At 38.7% G+C, this 21,174-nt stretch overlaps 1 protein-coding gene across 1 annotated transcript in view; it reads left to right on the top strand.

Annotated features, from left to right (window-relative positions):
- Positions 1-21,174, top strand: part of USH2A (usherin) — a 785,943-nt gene that overhangs the window by 739,153 nt on the left and 25,616 nt on the right. Inside the window, exon 63 of the mRNA XM_007988447.3 lies at positions 2,309-2,630. Within this exon, the coding sequence (XP_007986638.3) occupies positions 2,309-2,630 (322 nt within the window). The remainder of the gene's footprint in view (positions 1-2,308; positions 2,631-21,174) is intronic.

Consider the following 21,174-nt stretch of genomic DNA (forward strand, 5'->3'; position numbering starts at 1 on the left):
CTTCCAGGAATAATAAGGCTTCTCTGACTCTACTTTCTTATGGTTTCTCGGGACAGTGCCACTTTGCAAGCTTATGTTTTCCTAGCGGTCCTATCTGGACTCTGGGACATGCATGGAAGTGCGTTGTTCTGCACACAAAAGAATCTTGCCCATTGCTTAAATAATTGTTTGGCAGTTTTCCCCATCACATTTTAAGTAACTTACATCCCCAGAAAGAAGGGTAATAAAAGATATTTTATGCTTAAAATTTAGTAAAATGAACAGAATCACTTAAAAAAATTAAAAGCTGAAAGAGTGTTGATTTCCAACTACCATAGGTAAAATTCAGCTATTATTGTAATCTAGTGATGTGTAGATTAGATCCTCCTATAATTACCTCTGATATATAGTGCTGTTTAAATGAAACATTCATGGTCTTATGCATCTACTCATGACAATTATTTAGGGTCTATTAAATATTAAACAGTAATTAAAACTTCCTCAGGTATTCTCCACAGCTAATCCACATGCTATGTGAGTTGGCTCTTATATTACCTTACACTAATTCAGGGCATAAAAAAGGCCCATTGCAGTTGCAGAGCTGTATATTCTAGACTAGCTTCCTCTTTACTTGACTGTACCTCCAACTTTCAAAAATCATGTCAATTTGCTCCCTTTTGAAACTCTTATTCGAAAAGTCTTCTAGAGGTGAAGCAGTTTGTCCAGGCATGAAAGCAATGCTTTTTCCAGGCTGGAAAAAAAAAAAAGTTTAATTTATCTGATAAATTGCAAGGCTATTTAAGAATGTGAGAGAAATCTCTTCATTATCCACTCTAACTGAATCTGTAAGTGACATTGACATAAAACAGAGTATCACTTCTACATGAAGTTGGAGTTCATGCATGGTTTTTGTTTTTGTTTTTAGTGGATTAATGTTCACTGAATATTGCAAATGTGTGTGTCCTCCTTTCAGCACCCCCAGCTGGTCAGTAAGAAGAAATAGCGTGGGAACGTCCTAATTAGCAGAAGGAATCCGGCCCAAAATTTAAAAACTACCACAGATAACCCAGAAAATGAATAATCTTCATGTGAGAAATCAAAATTGACCTCACAGAATTGCTTAGAAGTCAGATCTACCATACACAGCTATGGATTTGATCACCAATAAACCGGTAGTCCTGTGATGGTGGAGATGGACATGAGAAAAGAACCAGGGGAGGAGGAGAAGAAAGTGGGAATAAAATAAGTCACAAAGGGAAAAAGGTGTAATTAAGAAAGCAAAAACGCGAAAGAGAAAGAGCAAGTAAAAGAACAGAAAGCAGTGATTCAAAGAGCAAAGAGGGGAGGTAGAAAATAAAAGAGGAAAAGGCTAGAACTAAAAGGAATAAAGGTAGAAAGAAGATAGCTGGGTACCTGAGGGAAAATTGAAAGTGTCATAAAATCAGTGGTGGTTGGGAATAGAGTAAAAAGTGCTCATTTGCAGCCATAGGCACTAAATACTTACAAAAATTCATTTTGTTGGAAAGGAGAAGTCCCTGCTATGTAAATAGACCTTTTCAAGTAGCAGAGACCAGCTATGAGGCAAAACATAATTCATTAGTTGAGTTTAACTGGATGGTGATAAGGTGTCTTCATGATTGATAATCTGGTGTGTAGTTGGGTTAACTTTGGCCCCACAAGGTCTTTGTGTCATGTAAGGGAGCCTGTTTTAAGATGTTAGTTATCAGGTGAGGGGATTTATTACCACTGAGACCTTAATTCCATGATGTTCCTTCATGACCTGGAAACATTCCTGGGGGATCATTTAGCTCTAGCTGCAAAGGTAGGAGGAGTCCAGGACTGCTGAGAACTGCTTCATACTTTCCAAGGTCTGCATTCTTCATTGCTATGTTAAGTAATTCTGAAGAGTACCAGAATTTTCATGCTGGAAAGAATCTTGAGAGTTATTTATTCCATACATCCTTGTTTAGGGGAAGAATTGTACTCACCCCTTTCAAACAGATAAGAAATTTTAGTTTAGAAAGCCAGGGGGATTTTAATGGTTCAAAAATTTCCATGGAAATATAAATATTTTTTGAGAAGGAGTCTTGCTCTGTCACCCGGGCTGTAGTGCAATGGCACAATTTCGGCTCCCTGCAAGCTCCACCTCCTGGGTTCATGCCATTCTCAACTTTGTTATTCTTAAGAGTTAGCTATGAATAAGAATACATGTAAACTTGTCTTTTTTTTTTTTTTTTTTTTTTTTTTTTTAAGGCCTGATGTTTTAAAGATTCTTCCCATGAAAATCTAATTTTCTGAAAATCACTAATTTCTGCCTTATGTCCTGAAGGTATGAAATACGAATTCAAGCATGCACCACCCTGGGATGTGCATCAAGTGACTGGACATTCATACAGATGCCTGAGATTCCACCTCTGATGCAACCCCCACCACATCTGGAGGTACAAATGGCTCCAGGAGGATTCCAGCCCACTGTTTCCCTTTTGTGGACAGGACCACTTCAGCCAAATGGAAAAGTTTTGTGTTATGAATTATACAGAAGACAAATAACAACTCAGCCTGGAAAATCCAGTCCAGTCCTAATCTATAATGGAAGCTCAACCTCTTTTATAGATTCCGAACTACTGCCTTTCACAGAGTATGAGTATCAGGTAAGAAATGTGTATTATCAACAATTCGAGTTGATTGTGTGCACTCATCAGCACCTGCCTGTAAAAATGGTGGGCAGTTTGAAAAGGCACTTAAAGAAATGTGGGACTTAAGGAGAATAATAATATTCCTTAAAAATTTTTAATTGGTAAATGAGGAAAAACCATGTTCATTGCCTTTTTCATTTTCTTGGTTTTTGAGCCATGTTATATATGTTGTTTTTCTTAGGTAGATTCCAGGTGAATTTCTTTTTCTTATTAATAAAGTGGTTTCTGCCATTAAGATTCCCTCTGTCAGTGTTGCCTTGGTAGGAGATACTCCTTGTTAAAAGATCACTTTGAAAATAACTCATCACTTATACCAAAATAAAATCAAATAGCAAACATCTCTAGCCTTGGTGCTCAAGAAAGATACAGAATGTTGAAAAAAGTCTAGAAGAGTGCAGCTAACCTGCCCATGACGATTAGTTAAGTTTTCTCTAAGGACGGCCTAAAAAAATAAGACTGCGCATTCTTAAAAAGCCAAGAATTAAGAATACTATTCAGAAAATATCGTGAATTCTATGGAGGACTTCTGTTAGGTTTGTTTAGTTTTGCCATCAGAGTCCATTTGCATTCTTCTTGTAATAACAACCTCATTTCCTGTGGGAGAATGCTTCCCCCACCCTTTGCTCAGGCTTGGTGGGAGTGTCAATCAATGTGTCAGGCTGTCTCCTAGCCAAGTGGTGGGCACAAGAGCCGCTCAGCCCCTCAGATTTGCCTGGGGCTTGATCTTCAGCAGAGTGACTCAGAATTTTAAAAGGTGGAGGTGAGAAGTCCTGTTAAAATATCCTAACCTCAATCTAAAAGGTTTTCTTTTCCCTGCTATTTCCAAGCACGGTTCTGCAACCGTTCTTTTAATTCCACATATTCAAGTAAATTCTCATCTGCTTAAGTCAGAATCAGTGCTTCTTGCTTGCAGTCAAGGAAAACTCACTGATTGATGTAAGCACTTAAGTGCCAGGCACAATGCCAACAGAAATTTTCTAAAAGAGAAAACTGAGCCTTAAAAACTTATTATAACATGAAATAATAAAACTAATAAGTCACCAAAAAAATAGTGACCAAATCAATGAGTACAGTGAATACGGGGAACATTTTAAGCATTAAAAGAATATTTTAGGACAATAATATATGGGACAAATTACCGAATTAATAAGATTTGAAAATACAAATAAATTCTTGAATGGTTTGCAAAAATACACAGATACAAATCCATAATCCCTTCTTTGCAATTCCAAATCTAAAAATCTCTTAAAAGTATTTTCTTGCTTTGCCACAACTCATTTGGCAACAAAACCCAATCTAAACAGACTTGAGACTATTTACAGTATTTTATTTATCCCATTTAATATGAATACTTATATGTTTCGCTACAAAAATACTGCTTTATTATAAGATGGCTAACAAGATCATGTGGTGGATATTGCAAAATATACAGTATATACATTTTATCCTATTTCAAAATGTAAAAACAAAATTAGTTTAAAACACATCAGACCCCCAAGGGTTTAGCATAAGAACTGGTTTACATCATAAAGGAACAAAATACTGATGCCACCATCGGAAACGTAACACTGTTAGAAACAGCCAGAACCTATGTGCCTGCCCTTTTGTTCTTTTCTCATTACCTTTATTCAAAAGTGTCACATTATCAAAGTTATCAATTATCTAGTCTCCCTTACAAATAAAAACGGTACCCTTCATGAGAGAGCTGGATGAAATCAACATGAAATCTTCAGCCGCTAATTAGACGCAACTTGACCCACGTATAAGAGACACAAACTTTCTCTGGTATTGTGTTGTGTCGTTGGGTTAAATTCTGGTCACATGATCTGTAGAAGTCTCATTCCAGTTTTTGTTTGTTTGTTTGTTTGTTTGTTATAGACGGAGTCTTGCTCTGTCACCCAGGCTGGAGTACAGTGGCGAGATCTCAACTCACTGCAACCTCTGCCTGCCAGGTTCAAACGATTCTCCTGCCTCAGCCTCCGGTGTAGCTGAGATTACAGGCACGCAGCACCACACCAGGCTAATTTGTTTTGTATTTTTAGTAGAGACAGGGTTTTGCCATGTTGGCCAGGCTGGTCTTGAACCCCTGACCTCAAGAGATCAGCCTGCCTTGACCTTCCAAAGTGCTGGGATTACAGGCATGAGCCACCGCACCAGGCCCCATCCCAGTTTTCTATGAAATGGAAAGCTCCAAGAATGTGTCTTGTCTCTAGTCAGATTTTTCATCAGGTACTAAGGATGGCCAAGAACCAAGGGACCCACATTTCAGAGGAGAGGCAAGTTAGGACCCTTAGGCTGTGTGGTTTCTTTTGTAACTGTTACTGTCAGCTCTGTGTTACACTCCTCCTCCATACTCATCTCACTCAAATGAAAGTATTTAATTTGGTTTTTGATCTCCAACTTGTATTTATTAGCTAATCTCATGTAGTTACAACATAAGGATAGAAAACAAAGAAAATCAAAATCTAGCTTAGCCCAAAGGCCCAGTTCTTATGGAAATAATATTTTGAAAAGCATAGATTAAATGCTGAAATAAATGATCAGAAAATATTGGTTTCATTTAGCCTGTGTAAACACTGAGTCTATGTGGACCCTGAGTAATCCTACAGAAGTCATTTAGGAAGTTATATACTAAAACAATTTAGTTTTCTTTAACAAAAGAGCATTTTGTATTTGTGATGAATTCTCATTTCTCTCAAATCCACTTGAGGGTTACTTCATCTGCAAGTTGCCTTTGAAAATACCTTCGTTGTCCTACACACATCTGCTTACCCAACAACTGACGGTGATTTGAACCTTCTGCAGAGGAGTGTGTTTTTGAGGTAATTGTAGATTGCAGGGAATAGAAACAAAGAACTGAGAAACTTTCCAGCAGTGTGGAAGGATTAATCAGAAGATCTTGAGGATGTATAGTTGGGGAGGTTGCCATCCACATGGTGTGCCCTGCAAAGGTCAGATGGTGTTCCCCACCACCTTCCTATACTATGTTACATCATTGTACTCATTTCTGTTTTTGAGTTAAATCATTGAAGGCAGTTGTTAAAATTTAGTTATGTGAAAAGAACAAGACAGTTTTCACTAGTCTAAATCAACTCATTCTATCAGTTGGCCAGTGATAAAAGTGGGTATCACATGGATAAGTTTTTTTTTTTTTTTTTTTTTTTTTTCCGTCGTCTTCTTCATTTTGAGACACAGTCTCACTCTGTCGCCCAGGCTGGAGTGCAGTGGTGCAATCTTGGCTCACTACAACCTCCATCTCCCGGGTTCAAGCAATTCTCTGCCTCACCCTCCTGAGTAGCTGGGATTACAGGCGCCTGCCACCACACCTGGCTAATTTTTTTTTTGTAGTTTTAGTAGAGACGGGGTTTCACCATCTTGGCCAGGCTAGTCTTGAACTCCTAACTTTGTGATCCACCCACCTTGGCCCCCTAGAGTGATGGATGAGTTTTAATGGGCAGGAGGGTCAGGAAATATCTGGAGAAATGGATACTTATAGAGAGTGGGAGAGTTACTCACTGTAGAAAACCAAAGAGGGAAATTAAATGAGCAGCAAATGTCACTCACCTCACCACAGTTCTTGTAACCAGCTTGGTAACTAGCTCCTTTGAAGTTGAGCAAAATCCATGTGATATCACAAGCACCTTCTAAGTGTTCACTAATACTTCAATATGGAATGCCCTAAAGGTAGCATCCCCACTGTTTACAGTACAAGTGGAGGACCTAAGAGCTTGTTCAAAGGGCAGATTCCTGAGTGGAATGGGAAGGGACCCCAGCAACCTGTCCCTTTTTTGTTTTTTTTTGGAGACAGCATCCCGCTCTGTGGCCACACTGGAGTGCAGTGGTGTGATCTCGGCTCACTGCAACCTCCGACTCCCTCGTTCATGCAATTCTCCTGTCTCACCCTCCCAAGTAGCTGGGATTACAGGCACGTGCCACCATGCTCAGCTAGTTTTTTGTATTTTTAGTAGAGATGGGGTTTCACCATGTTAGCCAAGATGGTCTCGATCTCCTGACCTCATGATCTGCCCACCTCAGCCTCCCAAGAGCTGGGATTACAGGCGTGAGCCACCACTCCCGGCCTAGCAACCTGTATTTTTAATAAGCAGACTGGATGGTCCACAACCCACTTTTTTTGGAAATACTGCCTCAGAGGGTGCGACATTGCTGCTATGCTACTTAAGCCTGATTTTCCAGTGGTGATTTTCTGAATCAGCGGTTCTCAGCTTTGATAGCATGTTAGAATCACCTGGGGAAATTTCACAACATTGTGCTTGCTGATACCCAGGCCCCACTCCCCTGTAGTTCTGATTTTGGGATGGATTCGGGCATCCGTGCGATTCAAAAGGTTCCCAGGTGATTCTCATGTGCAGCTAGGGTTGAGAATCACTAGCCTAAACTGTTATAAACAGAGAGCCCAAATAAGTGAAGCCATCTCCCCACAAATGCCTAATTTACATGATGATCATTGATGACAGCCTATTGGTGTTGGTCTGTCCTGGCTTTCCTAAAGAAGGGTCCTATTGTTTTGATGTGAAACTAGAGAGGAGAACAGAATGTATTATCTATGAAGTCCATGTCTCAGCTACTCAAATAATTTAATTTTCTTCATGGATTTTATTTGGCTTTTGTTATTGTTGTTTTGTTTTCTTTTGTTTCTTACTTGGGAGGTCTGGTCTTTGGTGGTAAGAGTAAAGTTCACCATCATTTAAAACAGGGGATTTTTCTAGTTTGAGTCATTTCAGCATAGCTTTCAGAATTCTGGGATTCTAAAGGATAACACTCTGGGGGATTAGCTTTAATAAAGCCAGTGAGATCTAAAATATGAATCAAAAAATTAGCAAGATTATTTTTTTCTTGTTTTCCACAAGAATGGGTTGGTGGCTTTACAGAGTGCAGGGCAGGGTTCCACTAGAAAGCAAACGTTCTCTGGGAATTTTGAATGCAACTTAGTTTACCAAAATCTAATTCTCAAACAACTCTGTAAATGTATGTTCCAGGCATAAACGAGATGCGTCTGTACTAAATGAAATTCTTCCATTGCACAGATCTCTTCCTTAAACAGAGATCACAGACTTGCTCGTGCTACAGAACATTTACAAATCCAAGAAGATTTTTTTAAAGACAATAGTCATTTCTATCTTCAACCCTTTCAACATTGGGCTATTCTAATACATGCAATGTGAACCTCCACATTCTATGTACAGCAGTTCTTAATGGTTTAGCAGCAAATTAAGACAATATTTTTCCCACAGGCTTCAAGAGGGACCTGGGTGTGAGTCTACTCCGTTAAGACATTTTGGGTTTTACCTTTGGGGAGTGAGCCGAGGCTAATGAATAGCTCTCAGTAATTGTGCATTCATATTCATACTCTTGCTTAAGGCAATGACTCACCATGGATTTGATAGGGCCCGCCACCACCCCCCATTTCACTGAATCATGCTGTCAGTGGCTTAATTAGTTTTCCTGAAACTTCCTCACTTTGACAGATTTTTGCGGTAAGCGCCCACGTACACTCAGGGTCTCTGAAGGCTTCTGGTGCCTCGTGACTGGGTGACTGAGAAGCAGCAGGTCAGCCTTAGAGGAAACTCTGTGACTCATGGCATGGGGTCTGAACTTAGGGCTAGTGCTAAAGGAGCCCACGCAGAATGGCAGTCTGCTGCTTTCTAACCGACCAACACTGTCTCCAAACAAGCAGATGGAAAGAAGGGCTATGGAGGAAACACAGAAGGGGATCCTCACTGTTACTGCCAGTGGCAGCTGCCTGAAGACTGCCAGGGGTACTGTAGAGGCCTTCCCCGCACCAGCCCCCACCATAGGCTACCAAATTGTTGGCAATTAGTCAGAAGTGGGAGACAGGCCAACATCTTCTACTCCTTCTCTCAGTAATTCTGGATCCTTGAGCACATTAACCTCTTTGGGTGTTTCCTCATAATACAAGTTAGGCCTGCTATGATGGAATATCATAGACTGGGTGGCTTAAATAACAAACATTTATTTCCCACAGTTCTAGAGACTGGGAAGTCCAAGGTCAAGGCACCTGCAGATTCAGTATCTGGTGAGGCCCACCTTCTGGCTTGCAGATAACGGTCTTCTCCTTATATGCACATATGACAGATGGAAGGAGATGGAGAGGAAAAGGAGGGAAGAGAAAAGAGTAGGGGGACTCCTCTCATCTCTTTCTCTTCCTGTAAGAACACTGGTCCCAGTCATGAGGGCTCCATGCTATGCAACCTAATAACCTCCCAAAGGCCTCCATATCATCATATTAAAGATTAGCCTTAAACATATGTATTTGGAGGGGACAAAAACAGTCAGTTCATAGCACTCATCTATAAAGGGAAGCACCCTCCAGCTCTATATTCTATGGGCAGACTAGTGGTAAGCTACAGGCATATAATTTTTAGAAATTCTAATCAAACGTTATCTTCTCTTGATTAGTTTTTGTAATCTACAGTTTGTAAAATACGACAAAATAAATTCTGACCCAAAGCAACAGAATTTTCTAATGGTAGTTAGCTTTAAGTTGTGTTGATACAAGGGAATGTATGAGATCAGCTTCAGACAATAAATGGATATATGGTTATTCATCAACAAGATGGACATATGGAAATATCATTAGTTGTGTCTCTCATTGAAACCTAACATACTTATTTACTATTATATATTTTAAAATTATAACTATATAAAAATATAAATGTAAATAAATAATAAACTAATTTTCTTTAGTTAGCTACCAATGAGTTTCATTTATGTTCCTGAGAAAACCCACACTATCAAAAAGTTATCATGACTATTTCACTACAAGTAACAGAAAGCCAATGTAAACTAAGTTAAACAGAAGGGAATTGTTTCTGCTCTCACATCTGGAAAGGGCATTGAAGGAATCTGTTGAAACCAAAGAAAAGATATGAACATCAGGCCCTGGAAACCTGGGATGCAGGACTCAAATGCTGTAAGATTCATTCATTCTCTCCCTCCTTGCCCCATCTCAGCTCGTCTCTATTTGGCTTCATTCTGCACACTCTCACCAGGCATCTAAAGAAATCACTACTAATACTTCCAGATTCAAGCCCTTTCTGTGCATCAGTTTTCTTATCTTCCAAATGTGAATAGATATAGCACTGGATTCATAGGCTTGCTTTGAGGTTAAATGAGTTAATATGTGAATGTTCTTGGAACAGTGCCTCATATATGGAAACCACTTCACTCATATAACAATAATGATGATTATTATTGCCCATCCACCTTAGAGTGGAAAGAGGACTAGAAGTCAACCAAATGCAGGACTCTGACTGATCCTATTGCACTACCCGCCTTCCTGTGAACCAAAAGAACAGAGGACTATGATTGAGCAGGTGTGGTCACAGGGTTCACCTCCTACAGGCAGGGCTGCGTGAGGTATGTGGGAAATGCTTCCAGCCAGAAGCAAGAACTGCCCTAGTACACTACACACACCAACTAGGGGAACAAGTACACCACAGCTGTGAGATATTGACAATCTTTGTGCCCTTTCACACTGGATGCTCACACCCTTCCTGTTTTCCAAATGAAGAAGCTGAGTGCAGATCATATAGCTTGTGCAAGAAAGATACTTAATTTCTGATAACTTCACTTTTCTCATTTAAAAAATGGGTGTGTTATGAGAACTAAGAAATCTGTTTGTCCAGTAGGATGCCTGCTACTTAGTGGGTCCATGCCCCCATCCGATCCCCCCAGGATCGCACTAGTTAAAAGAAAGAGAAACTTCCATTCAAGACCTTAAAAAAGCCAGGTTAAGACATATCTTTTGTCTATATCAACAAGTCATTAATAAAATGTTAGAGTGTAAAAATCTCTAATTAGGAGTACAGTTGCCTCTAAAGGTGTGATACTCCTTCCACTAGGCAGTTCAACCCTCCCTGTCCTTGCCATTTCTCTTCTTAGGAAAATAGTAATTTACCCACATACCCATGACTAAAATTCCAAATTCTGACAGTCTGACTCTACTTTTCTGCAATTAGCTACTTGCTTTGTATTGCCTGTTTTCTATTGCTATCATCCTTATCCCATGCCTTTTCTATACCACATTTAGAGAAAACATATTGAGTAGGTTTTCTGTTTGGTTTTGAACTTGCATTTAATTAGATATTAATCTCACTAACGTATTTCTGACCAGCATGGAGGTTTTTGTCTGATTAATTTCTCCCACAAGAACTAAGCTCCCCACACCCACCCCAACTCCCACGGCTCAAGGTTTTAAATGATTTATTGATATTGTCTGACTCAGGCAGTGTATTTATTCTAAAACCTTAGGGCCTGATTGCACAGCTTAGACTGAAGGCCACTGGGACATTTCCATGTGTAGAAAACTGAAGTCTGCCACTAGGCCTGGGGCCTGATCATTTTTCGCATCAAGCCTTTCGTTCCCACAGGAGATCATTTCTACCTGTCGGTGTGAGCACATTCAGGAGCATGCTCTGGTTCTTTTTGTTCTTGTTCTATCTCCCATGGCGACCCTTAGGACTTTATTCTAAAGCTTCTATTGTTGGCAGTATTTATGGCGCCTTTGGGACAAGTTATCCATATGAAGATGGGTTGGTTCGCACCCTCATGTAGATGCAACTCAGATTTATATTTCACTTAAGCTGATATTGATCTTCCTGTCTCTGTGTTGGAAGCTTGGTTGGTGGAAATAAAATGTGAAACACAACAGAATGCTGTTCAACTGAATGTAGATAATGTGTAATTCCAGCCTGCCCTCATGGCTCTTCAGATGGCTGTGAAAACAAAGGCTCCCAAAGTCATCTGAAACTTAGGTCCTGTAAAAACATCCAGGAAAAGATGAGATGTGTTTTGCTTATTTTCCTTTATCCTGTAAATTGAGTATTTAATAACCTGTCCTTATTAGGCACCTACAATGTTCAAAGTGTATACCTAGTTACTAGGATTGAGGTAGGAAGCTAAAATCCATGCACTCTCCCCTTCAGGGACTTAAAGTATAGTTGATAAGACAAATAAAGATGCCCATGAATAATGTATCCATAAAAATATCACTAGGAATGTTGATGTTTGCAAGATCTGAGCGACGGCAAAACAGATCCAGAGAGGAAGAAGCAGCTTCTTTATCTTCAGGGACAGCATGATTTCCACACCAAACTCTAAAGGCCACTCTTATTCTACTCTCTGGCCAGATGGTTTTGTGCAGCACAGGTGGCGCCTTGATACTAAAGAGCTACTGGACTAAAATCATTCCACAGACACACGAAGAGGCACCATTTCTCTTTTCCTTCAGTCTTAGAAAAAGAAATGCCTTTCTAAATCTCCATCCTTATGTTTAGAAGCCACTCTTAGCCCACCTACTATTATTGGTACCTGTCTAATGGCTCAAAATGTTCTCCACTGCATCAATTGGGATCTCAACAGGAAGTATATGGCACATTCAAAGGGTATTTGAAGAAAATTTAATGAAGAGGCTATTTATGGAGGTGTGGGCAGAATTAAGAGAATCAATAAGGGATGTTAAAGTACCCAGGAAGTAGGAAGAGCCAGAAACTGTTACCTCTAGGCCTGCAGGGACAACAGAAGAATCTGGGACATTGAAAGGAAATTCAGCCTTGTCAACCTGCAGTGCCAAAGAGAGGAGCAGGAGAAACAAAGAATCTGAACTCTCTCTTCCCCTTGATCAAACCCTAATGGAAAAGAGCCAGCGAAGAAAAGATTCCAGGTGAGGCGATCTGATAAAGTCAGCCTTCCAGGGTACAGAGCAAGCCAGAGAAGGGCAGAGAATGGATCTGGGGAAAAAACAGCTCATCCCCCACACTCAGATTGATGCTGCTCCTCAACCAATATATAACAATGCCTTCACCAGTAGAATCCTTTCTGGACTAGAGGATCACTTGGCCAGCTTTGGCTTGTCACTCTACGATTATTGATAAACCACTAAGTAAATCTGAAGACTTAAGGAGGATTGTACTTAAGTACTTGAACCAATAGCATATTACCATTAAATTGTAAATAAACATCTCAGGATATATGAAGCAATCCAATCTGCAGGTGGAAACAAAAATGTTAACACATGCAAATAAGTCAGATGCTTTAAATGGTAGTTTTTAAAAGCACAGTTGAAACCTCTTCTTGTTAATTGATTTATCTATCTGTTTATGGATCTGATCATTACTAAGATGCCTATAAGCATCTAGAAGACTGTACAGTTCTCTCTTTGATTCCTATAGGCATATTTCTAATGGAAACCAGTAATAAAATTCTTTTCTCTAAAAAATCCATTGAATTGCTCTGATTTTTCCTTTTGTTCATGCTTGGGGGCTTTTTGAGAAATTTTAACTAATAATAAGACAAAGTAAATAAGCCATCCAATTAACAAGTTTCAATGTAGAGCAATATTTTTGAAAAGCCAGGCTTTTATTTACTCTAACCCTCAAAGCTCTAGAGTACAGAAGTACCTGGAAGAAAGATACAGAGGGAGGTGTGGGCTAAATTCCAAATGCTGTGGAGCGTTTTCCAATCTTATTAATGCACAACAACCAACTAGAATCCAGAAGTGAGTTGCAGCATTGCTATCTAGTCCCACTAGATCCCCAAAACTGTTAAGTCACTCTCTCCTGTCTTTTCACACAAATAATGTGATAGTAATCACTCTTATTTATTTAGGGTTTGTTGTGTGCTAAGGGCTATGTTAAGAACTGCATGCATATTAACTAATTTAATCTCATACAACCATTTGAGATAGGTGTTATTACTGACACTATTTTACAGGTGAGAAACATGAGGCATTGAAAAATTAGGTATCATGCCCAAGGATATAGAGTTGATAAATTGAAGGACTCAAATTCGAACCTTGAGATTCAGGTTTAAAGACTGGTTTCTTAAATTCTACCCCAACAGTTACCTCCAAATTGCATTTGCATGCAGCTTTGGGCTTTCAAACATTGATGAAATATTTATAAATATATTCATCCCCCACCCCATTCCTCAGAAATTTCTAGAAACGTTATTGCATGTAAATCTTAAAATAGTCCTGTGGGGTAGGTGTTGTTATTTCTTAGAATAGTCAGGAACCTGAATAACCTAGCAAGTTACCTAGTCAAAAAGCAACAGAGTCAGAACTCAAGTCCTGACTTTCTGCCCCAAGTACAATGGTGGCTCTGCTGAACTGCAGCTTCTTCAAGTCACCTTCACCAGGAGCACAAATTCCTGACCCTGTGAAGACAGACTGATTAGGGTTTCAGTCTGGGCTGCATGAATTACCAACTCTGGATCCTCAACTAGTAATTCAAACTCACTAAACCTCAGTTTTCTTATCTGTAAAATTGAGATTAAACAAACAAACAAACAAACTTACCCCAGGAAGGTTGCTGTGAACTTTAAATAAGTTGACTTTAAAGCTAGGGTATTGTCACTTACATAAAAAAAGTAAGATTTAATATATAAATATATAGAAGGTGTTCAGTATCCAGCATTCCTGTAAAATGAAAATCAAATAAAGTCACTCCCCCACTGCAAACCCTCCTTCCCTCATTCCATAAAATGCAAACTCCTCTCTAGTTCCATGAGGCCTTTCATGGTCTCACTTTTGTCCGTTTCTGTCCTCATCCCATTGCTCTCTGGCCCTTACTCACTAAGGTCAGCCACACTGGCCTTCTCGAGGATCTAGCCCTAAGGCCTTTGCACATGCTCTTCTTTTCCACAGAATGCTCTTCCCTCAGATCCTCATCTGGTGAGCTTCTGCCAATTGTATCCCAGCTTGATGGTCACCTGTTGAGAGAACCTCCTGGACAAGCCAACCATTTTCTGCTATATCACCTTATGTATATCACCATACAAAATCATCATTTCTTTTCTACGATATATCCTTACCTGTTTATTTTATTTGTGTTGTTATTGATTGCCTCCCCTCACCAGGATGTTAATGCCAGCCTTGTTCACTGTTGTATCCCCAGCTCATAGAACAGCCTCTGGCATATAGAAATGGCTCAATCAATATGTGTTGAATTCCTAGATGATAAATAGTCTTACCTAATTTACTATCCTTCATGGAGATGTTAATCATAATTGGTGATTGTGATCTTAGCTTCCTCTAGCAACTTATTGTGGATAAAATATATTTTTTAATGCTATATCCATTAGGGTATAGTTATTATTGTAGAGAACATAATGGAATTTCAATGCATTTACACATGTTTGAACAGGATGAAATATATGAGTAGTACTTGCTTCTGTGTAATATGCAATATTGCTCAAAGCATGATAAGTGGCAGCAGAGATGGATGTCACATTGTTTGTGATAACTTCCACTGTCCCACTTTTAGGCTACCCTCCACAGAAAAAGCCAGTTCATGCAGGGCTCTATGAAAAGCCCAGGGCAGCAGCCCACCATGTGGAAGGTGTATGCAGGCCTTCTTTTAATGGCCTTATGTAGGAAGGGGTAAAGAGCTTGGGCTTTTATATCACCTATCTGTATTGGAAGGCCAGCCTTATCACTTACCAAGTTGCATAAATTTCTGTGTTCCTCAGTTTTCTCATGTGTAAAGTGGGGATAATAATACCAACCATATAGGATTGTCGGGAGGAAAAATGCAAAATTAGTACATAGAATACACTCACAAAAGTGTAAGTGCTCAATAAACCCAGTAGCTACTTTTATGTATCCTCTATGAGAGCGGGATGGGGCTGGGTTCCTGTTTCCTCTTAGGGAGAGCATATATAAGCAATAAAAAATAGCATGTGATAACTCCAAACTTTCATTATTTAGTTTTATTGTTAAAAGTGAATCAGGGCTAATTTCAGTGTTTCCCACTGTTAGGTCAGTTTTCCCTTCTTCAGATATTAGAGAAGAACCGTATTCACACGTAGTAAATGACTCCAAAGAGCAAGGTGGTATGAGAAGCGGTAGTGACAAGACACCCATTTCTAGCATGGGAAATGTCTTGTAAATTTTCCAGTAGCTTCGTCTCTGAACTTCAAAAGTGCTCATAGAAAGCAAGACAATGTCCTGCTGTACCCTCTTCCCCTGGGTCCCAGAATTCAATTAAAATCAGGTTCTGCTTTGCCTAATCCAAGGTGTTTTAGATGAAGGGAACCTGGAATACAGGGATTATATCTGTAAAAGTGTGATTGTATTGTATCCAGCAAGGTTCTATGCAAATAGAGGTGCTAGAAAACGTCCATTTGATGGTGAAAGAAAATCAGATAGGTAGACAGTTAAATAAATAGCTACATAGAGCTTTTCAGCACATTATACCTTCATAGCTGGAGCCTGCAGGGCTACTCATGAAATAAAACAATCTTGTAATCATGTAATTTCAAATTCATTGCATTGTCTCTTTCGTCAAAATTCTTTAACCACTATTCCGGCAAAGAAGATTTTGGCATATTGCTATTCAAACATATTCAAAACCTATGACAAGTGCTACCCTTTAAGAAGGCATTAGCTTGAGTGCCATGGGAAAATATACTCCAAGGTTGTAGATGAATTGATATGATTTCCTTGATTGTATCTTTTTATTTATGAGGCATAATTTATGAGCACTGGAAAGCAAACTGCAATGAGTGATGACTAACAACAGCCAAAGTCATAAATCAGGAGCAGTGAAAGAAGTAGTGATTTTGATCGAATCTATTGAATTAGCTGTTGGCCTTAGCCAATACAGGTATTGGAAAGACCTTTTTAATATCTATTTGTCCCCTCATGGGAATGTGATAACAATCTCATTACATGCCCCTAGGAAACAAATAATTTAATTGTTTGCCCGTTAACATACAACCTGTTTACTCTACTTATTAATTACTGGCATAGCTGTTCATGCTAGATTTTTTGTTTATTTCTGATGTGAATTGTTACAAAATTATGTTCACATTCCTTAGTTTTTATAAACAATTATGTCTCCTTAGAGCTTCTTGATATAAATTTGTCCTCAGAATTGTTGAAATGCTTTTTTTAATCAAATATTGTCATTATCCCACAAGGAAGTATGTTACTGTTTCACAGAAGTTGCAGAGAGCTTAGATATTCTTCCTTCTCTTAATCCTCTGAGAGTTAACAGTTTTACTAGTACAGCTCTTATAATAAGCAGCCTGGATAAAGAGCAAACTCTCAAATTGCTCCAAGCACAAAGACAGTCATCATCATTTACATTAGGAGTTAACAGATTAGAGATCTTTCGGAAAAGACTAGTCGACTGAATTTGGTTACTCCTGCATTATATTTTTATAAGGAAAATAATAGCAAATGTAAGACCAAATAAACATCAGCTTGGTGCTGACCCGTATACAAAGCATCCAGGAACCAAATATTATGAAGTATGTTCCCGGATTTGAACAAGACTTGTAGCATTTCCTTGGCCAAAAGAATCATAAAATATGTTCACAATTTAGGGGTTTTTCTTATGATACCATAAAGGAAAAATGCATGAGGAACCCCCTTGAAATTTATGTTAGCAATTTAGCTTTGCTCTAAGACAATACTTGGAAAACATCAGTCCCAAGGAAGGTTATTTCAGAAAGATATGAGACATTGAGCAAGACAAAGCATTAAGGTGAAAACTACTTTGTTTAGCCAATACAGGTATTGGAAAGACCTTTTTAATATCTATTTGTCCCCCTCATGGGAATGTGATAACAATCTTAACAACAAGTTAAGTGTGGAAATTGTGCTAAAGAATAACTAGCACAGGCTGGGCACGGTGGTTCACGCCTATAATTCCAGCACTTTGGGAGGCTGAGGCGGGCAGATCACGAGGTCAGGAGTTCAAGACCAGCCTGGCCAACAGGGTGAAACCCCATCTCTACTAAACTACAAAAAATTAGCCAGGCATGGTGGCAGGTGCCTGTAGTCCCAGCTACTCAGGAGGCTGAGGTAGGGGAATCACTTGAACCCAGGAGGTGGAGGTGGCGGTGAGTCGAGATCGCTCCACTACACTCCAGCCTTGCGACAGCAAGACTCTGTCTCAAAAAAAAAAAAAAAAAAAAAAAAAAAAAAAAAAAAAAAAGGGAAAAAGAATAACTAGCACTGTAACAGAAGCATCTAAAGGGGCCACCACTCTGGGAGATTTCTGATACATTTCCCCTTCTCCCATCCTCTGTAGACTGGTGATCCCTTCTCTTTCCCATTCACAAAAATTGTTACAATGCTTCTGTTCACAAATGTTTGCTTTCCTCCTAGAATAAAATTAGAAGGAAAAATGTCGAGTTGAGAGAAATTGGGAGCATTTAGAATAATATTCCTCTGCACTAAAACAAAAATAGACTCAGCAATTTCTAGAAATATCAAGGTTTCAAGAAATTACACCTTAAGTGAAAATTAGGAGGCAAGAAGTGGTTCTACAAAGTCGGTAAACTCTAGCTCTGTTTGGAACTGTGAAAAAACATAGTAATTAATTCTGTGGTGATTATTGAATTGTAACGTATTCCAAGATACATTTATTGTGTTTATTTGAATGACCGAAGGTAACGACAAAGATAATGCAAAGTATAACTCTAAAGAGACATAACATAAATAGAAATTGAAAATGTACAGTGCCTATATTCTGTACCTGGTTCTATAAAGAATAGACCTTTGTGTTTTTCAAATAATATTGGGTATAAAAATTAGTTGGAAATATGTTGAAAGGGCAAATTCCAAGGTCCTCTCACCAGAAATTCTGATACAGGTACCCAAAATCATTTTGATGACCATGGCTAAGGAATATATTTCGACAAAAGCTTCTCTCAAAGAGGCAATTTTCAAGAGAGAACAAATGATTAAATTCATTGTTTTCACAGCAACATGATTACGGCAGCTTAGTGGCAGATGTTGACACTCCGTGTAATTAAAAATTTTTAAGGCAAAATACAGTAATTAGTCCTTTGGGGTAGGAAAGAGTAAATAAAAGAACAATTTCATTTTTTTAATGAACAATAAGCATAAATATGGTAATAGTCTCTAGTTGGATTTAAAATATATTACATTGAAAACAGAAATTCCATTGAAAACTGACCTATTAATCTACCATTTTGCTAGTTAATTAAAGAATTTGTGGCTAAACAATTATAGTTTTTATGCTTATTAAAAGTAATCTATGTTTTCTATGATATTTTACATTGTAACTGTTTTCATGGTTACAACAGAAGCCTTAGAGAAATAAAACAACCAAATCAGTCAGTCCTAACTTTTCATTATTAACAGCTGGGGAAGTTTCTGACTTTACAGTGATAACTATGTGTGCACCCACTCATTCACATGTGAAAGTGTTCACCAAACCCAAATAATAATGCATTTCAGCAGAAACTTTAATCATCTTTAATCTTTTATTATAAAAGAATAAATATGTTCAGTCTATGAGAACACATGGACACAGGGAGGGGAACATCACACACTGGGGCCATTGTGGGTGGAGGGCCGGGGGAGGGATAGCATTAGGAGAAATACCTAATGTAAATGACGAGTCGATGGGTGCAGCAAACCAACATGCACGTTGTCCACATGTACACTAGAACTTAAAGTGTAATAATAAAAAAGAATAAATATGTTCAGTCTAAACACTGCAGGAATAAAGATAATCCTGAATAAATCAAAGATGAAGAACTTCTTGGCTTTTTTTTCTCTTGGCCATGGAATTTATAAGCCTTACTTGCTTTTCTTCCCCAATAATAACTCTTTCATTTTTCTAGGAGCTCACACACTAAAGAAAGAGAATATACAGCTGTTTGATCACAAGATATTTTATTTATTGATTTTTACGGGTTCATTGCAACTAAAAGATCGGGACATATTGCTAAAAAATTTTCTATGCAGGATCTCTGCTGCTTCTTTCTCCGCCCTATAAAGACAGACTCAAATCTTGGGGCACTGTTTCTCAGTGGGAATCATAAACATTATCTGTTAGTATTTTTACCCTGGACCCTGAACTACACTTCAATACTTTTATCTCTTGCTTAGCCGGACATAGACAAAAATCCACAGTGGTATTTTAGACAAAGAACGTTTTTGCCTCAGCAGAGATAGAGACAAAGAGAGACAGAAGGAGACAGAGAAAATAATATTATTCACAGGTTCTTTTTTCCTTTTCTCCTAGTGGTTTGATATAACAGAGACACTGCCTCGTGGTACAAGTTTTGTGAAATTCACAATGCTTCATTATCTCAGTCAGCTTTCTCTTCATTCTAACTGTTTTCATTTTCACAGTTGCTCATGTAAATAGGTTGATCCTGCTTTGCATAAGCATGTTGATTTATATGAATGCTATTTTGATCTCAAATTGATTGAATAGTAAAAAGAAAGTCTAGGAAAAAGAGTCATGTATTATGAAGGACTCCTGCCAAAGACAAAATAGCCTATGTACCTTTCCTATTAGTGATGGGGAATTTTGAGTTGCCTGGTTTTAAAAGGGAATATTTCCAAGAAATACAGCAAAACACTATAGTACTGAGGCCCAAGTGTTTTTAAAATCCAGGGATTAAATCCCGTTTTGGAAAGAGAACTCCACCTAGTAGTTCACATAACACAGGAAGGCTGAGATTTAGTACGATCTACAACACTACCATTAAAAAGCCTTAATAGCATTTATGATTCTATATCTACATTGAAAATGAAAGAAAAGTTAATGTTCATAAGCCAGAGCCAGAACTGTGCTGAGCACTTTCTATGAATTATGCTTATTTCATCTCATTTTCTTTCAACACCCTATGCCTGTACTACTTCCATCTCCTATTGGTGCACAGTAATTAATTGGCAAGTTGTTGAATTTTTCTTTTATTATACCTAGTTGCACTTTCTTCCTCATTTTCTTCCCCATCCATTGTAACCTGACTTTAAATTCTGCCTGTCCTTAAATCACCAATCAAATTTCTGCTCTTGGCAAAAAAACGTCATATCAATATTTGCACCTTACTTTGTATTCCTTTTTCAAGAATATTTTTTCAAATCTTGTCATTCATTGTGCAATAATAGGTGTCCCCCACACCACTTCCCCAGAAAGGTATTTGCAGTAAAAGTGGTTGTTCTGGGGCAGAGTGAGGAGACAGGGACCCTCCTCACCAGCCCTGAAATCTGACTTCTTCGTGAATAACCTCCACCTCCCCTCCCCAGTGTAAGTCTGACCTCACCCATTTCTGAGGGGACTCTGAGAGCAGCTGCAGTTGTATTCTGATGGACTCTAACTTCCATGAAATCTGGCTCTCCCATTGCTAGCTCCTTACTTCCCTATACTTACCAAAATAAACCCCCCTCACCTAAGACAACTTGTACATGTCTAGCCATCCTTGCAAGCTAAGACACCTTACCTAATCTAGAATTGCAGGTATTCGTCTATGGACAAGACGTTAAGTTTTCATGATTCTGAGTATTTTATTTATGCATATGGATGGCATACAGAATCAAAAACCCCGCTCATTGAAACAGGCACTGGAGAGCAAAATTTCAGCGCTTGTAACTTTTGTCACCTTGAACAAGATGGTGAAATTTTCTGAGCCTCAATTTCTTCACCTTTAAAAGGGGACTAGTAATACATTCTCCACTCACCTTACA

The sequence above is a fragment of the Chlorocebus sabaeus genome, chromosome 25 (genome assembly GCF_047675955.1).
Source record: "Chlorocebus sabaeus isolate Y175 chromosome 25, mChlSab1.0.hap1, whole genome shotgun sequence".
NCBI lineage: Eukaryota > Metazoa > Chordata > Mammalia > Primates > Cercopithecidae > Chlorocebus > Chlorocebus sabaeus.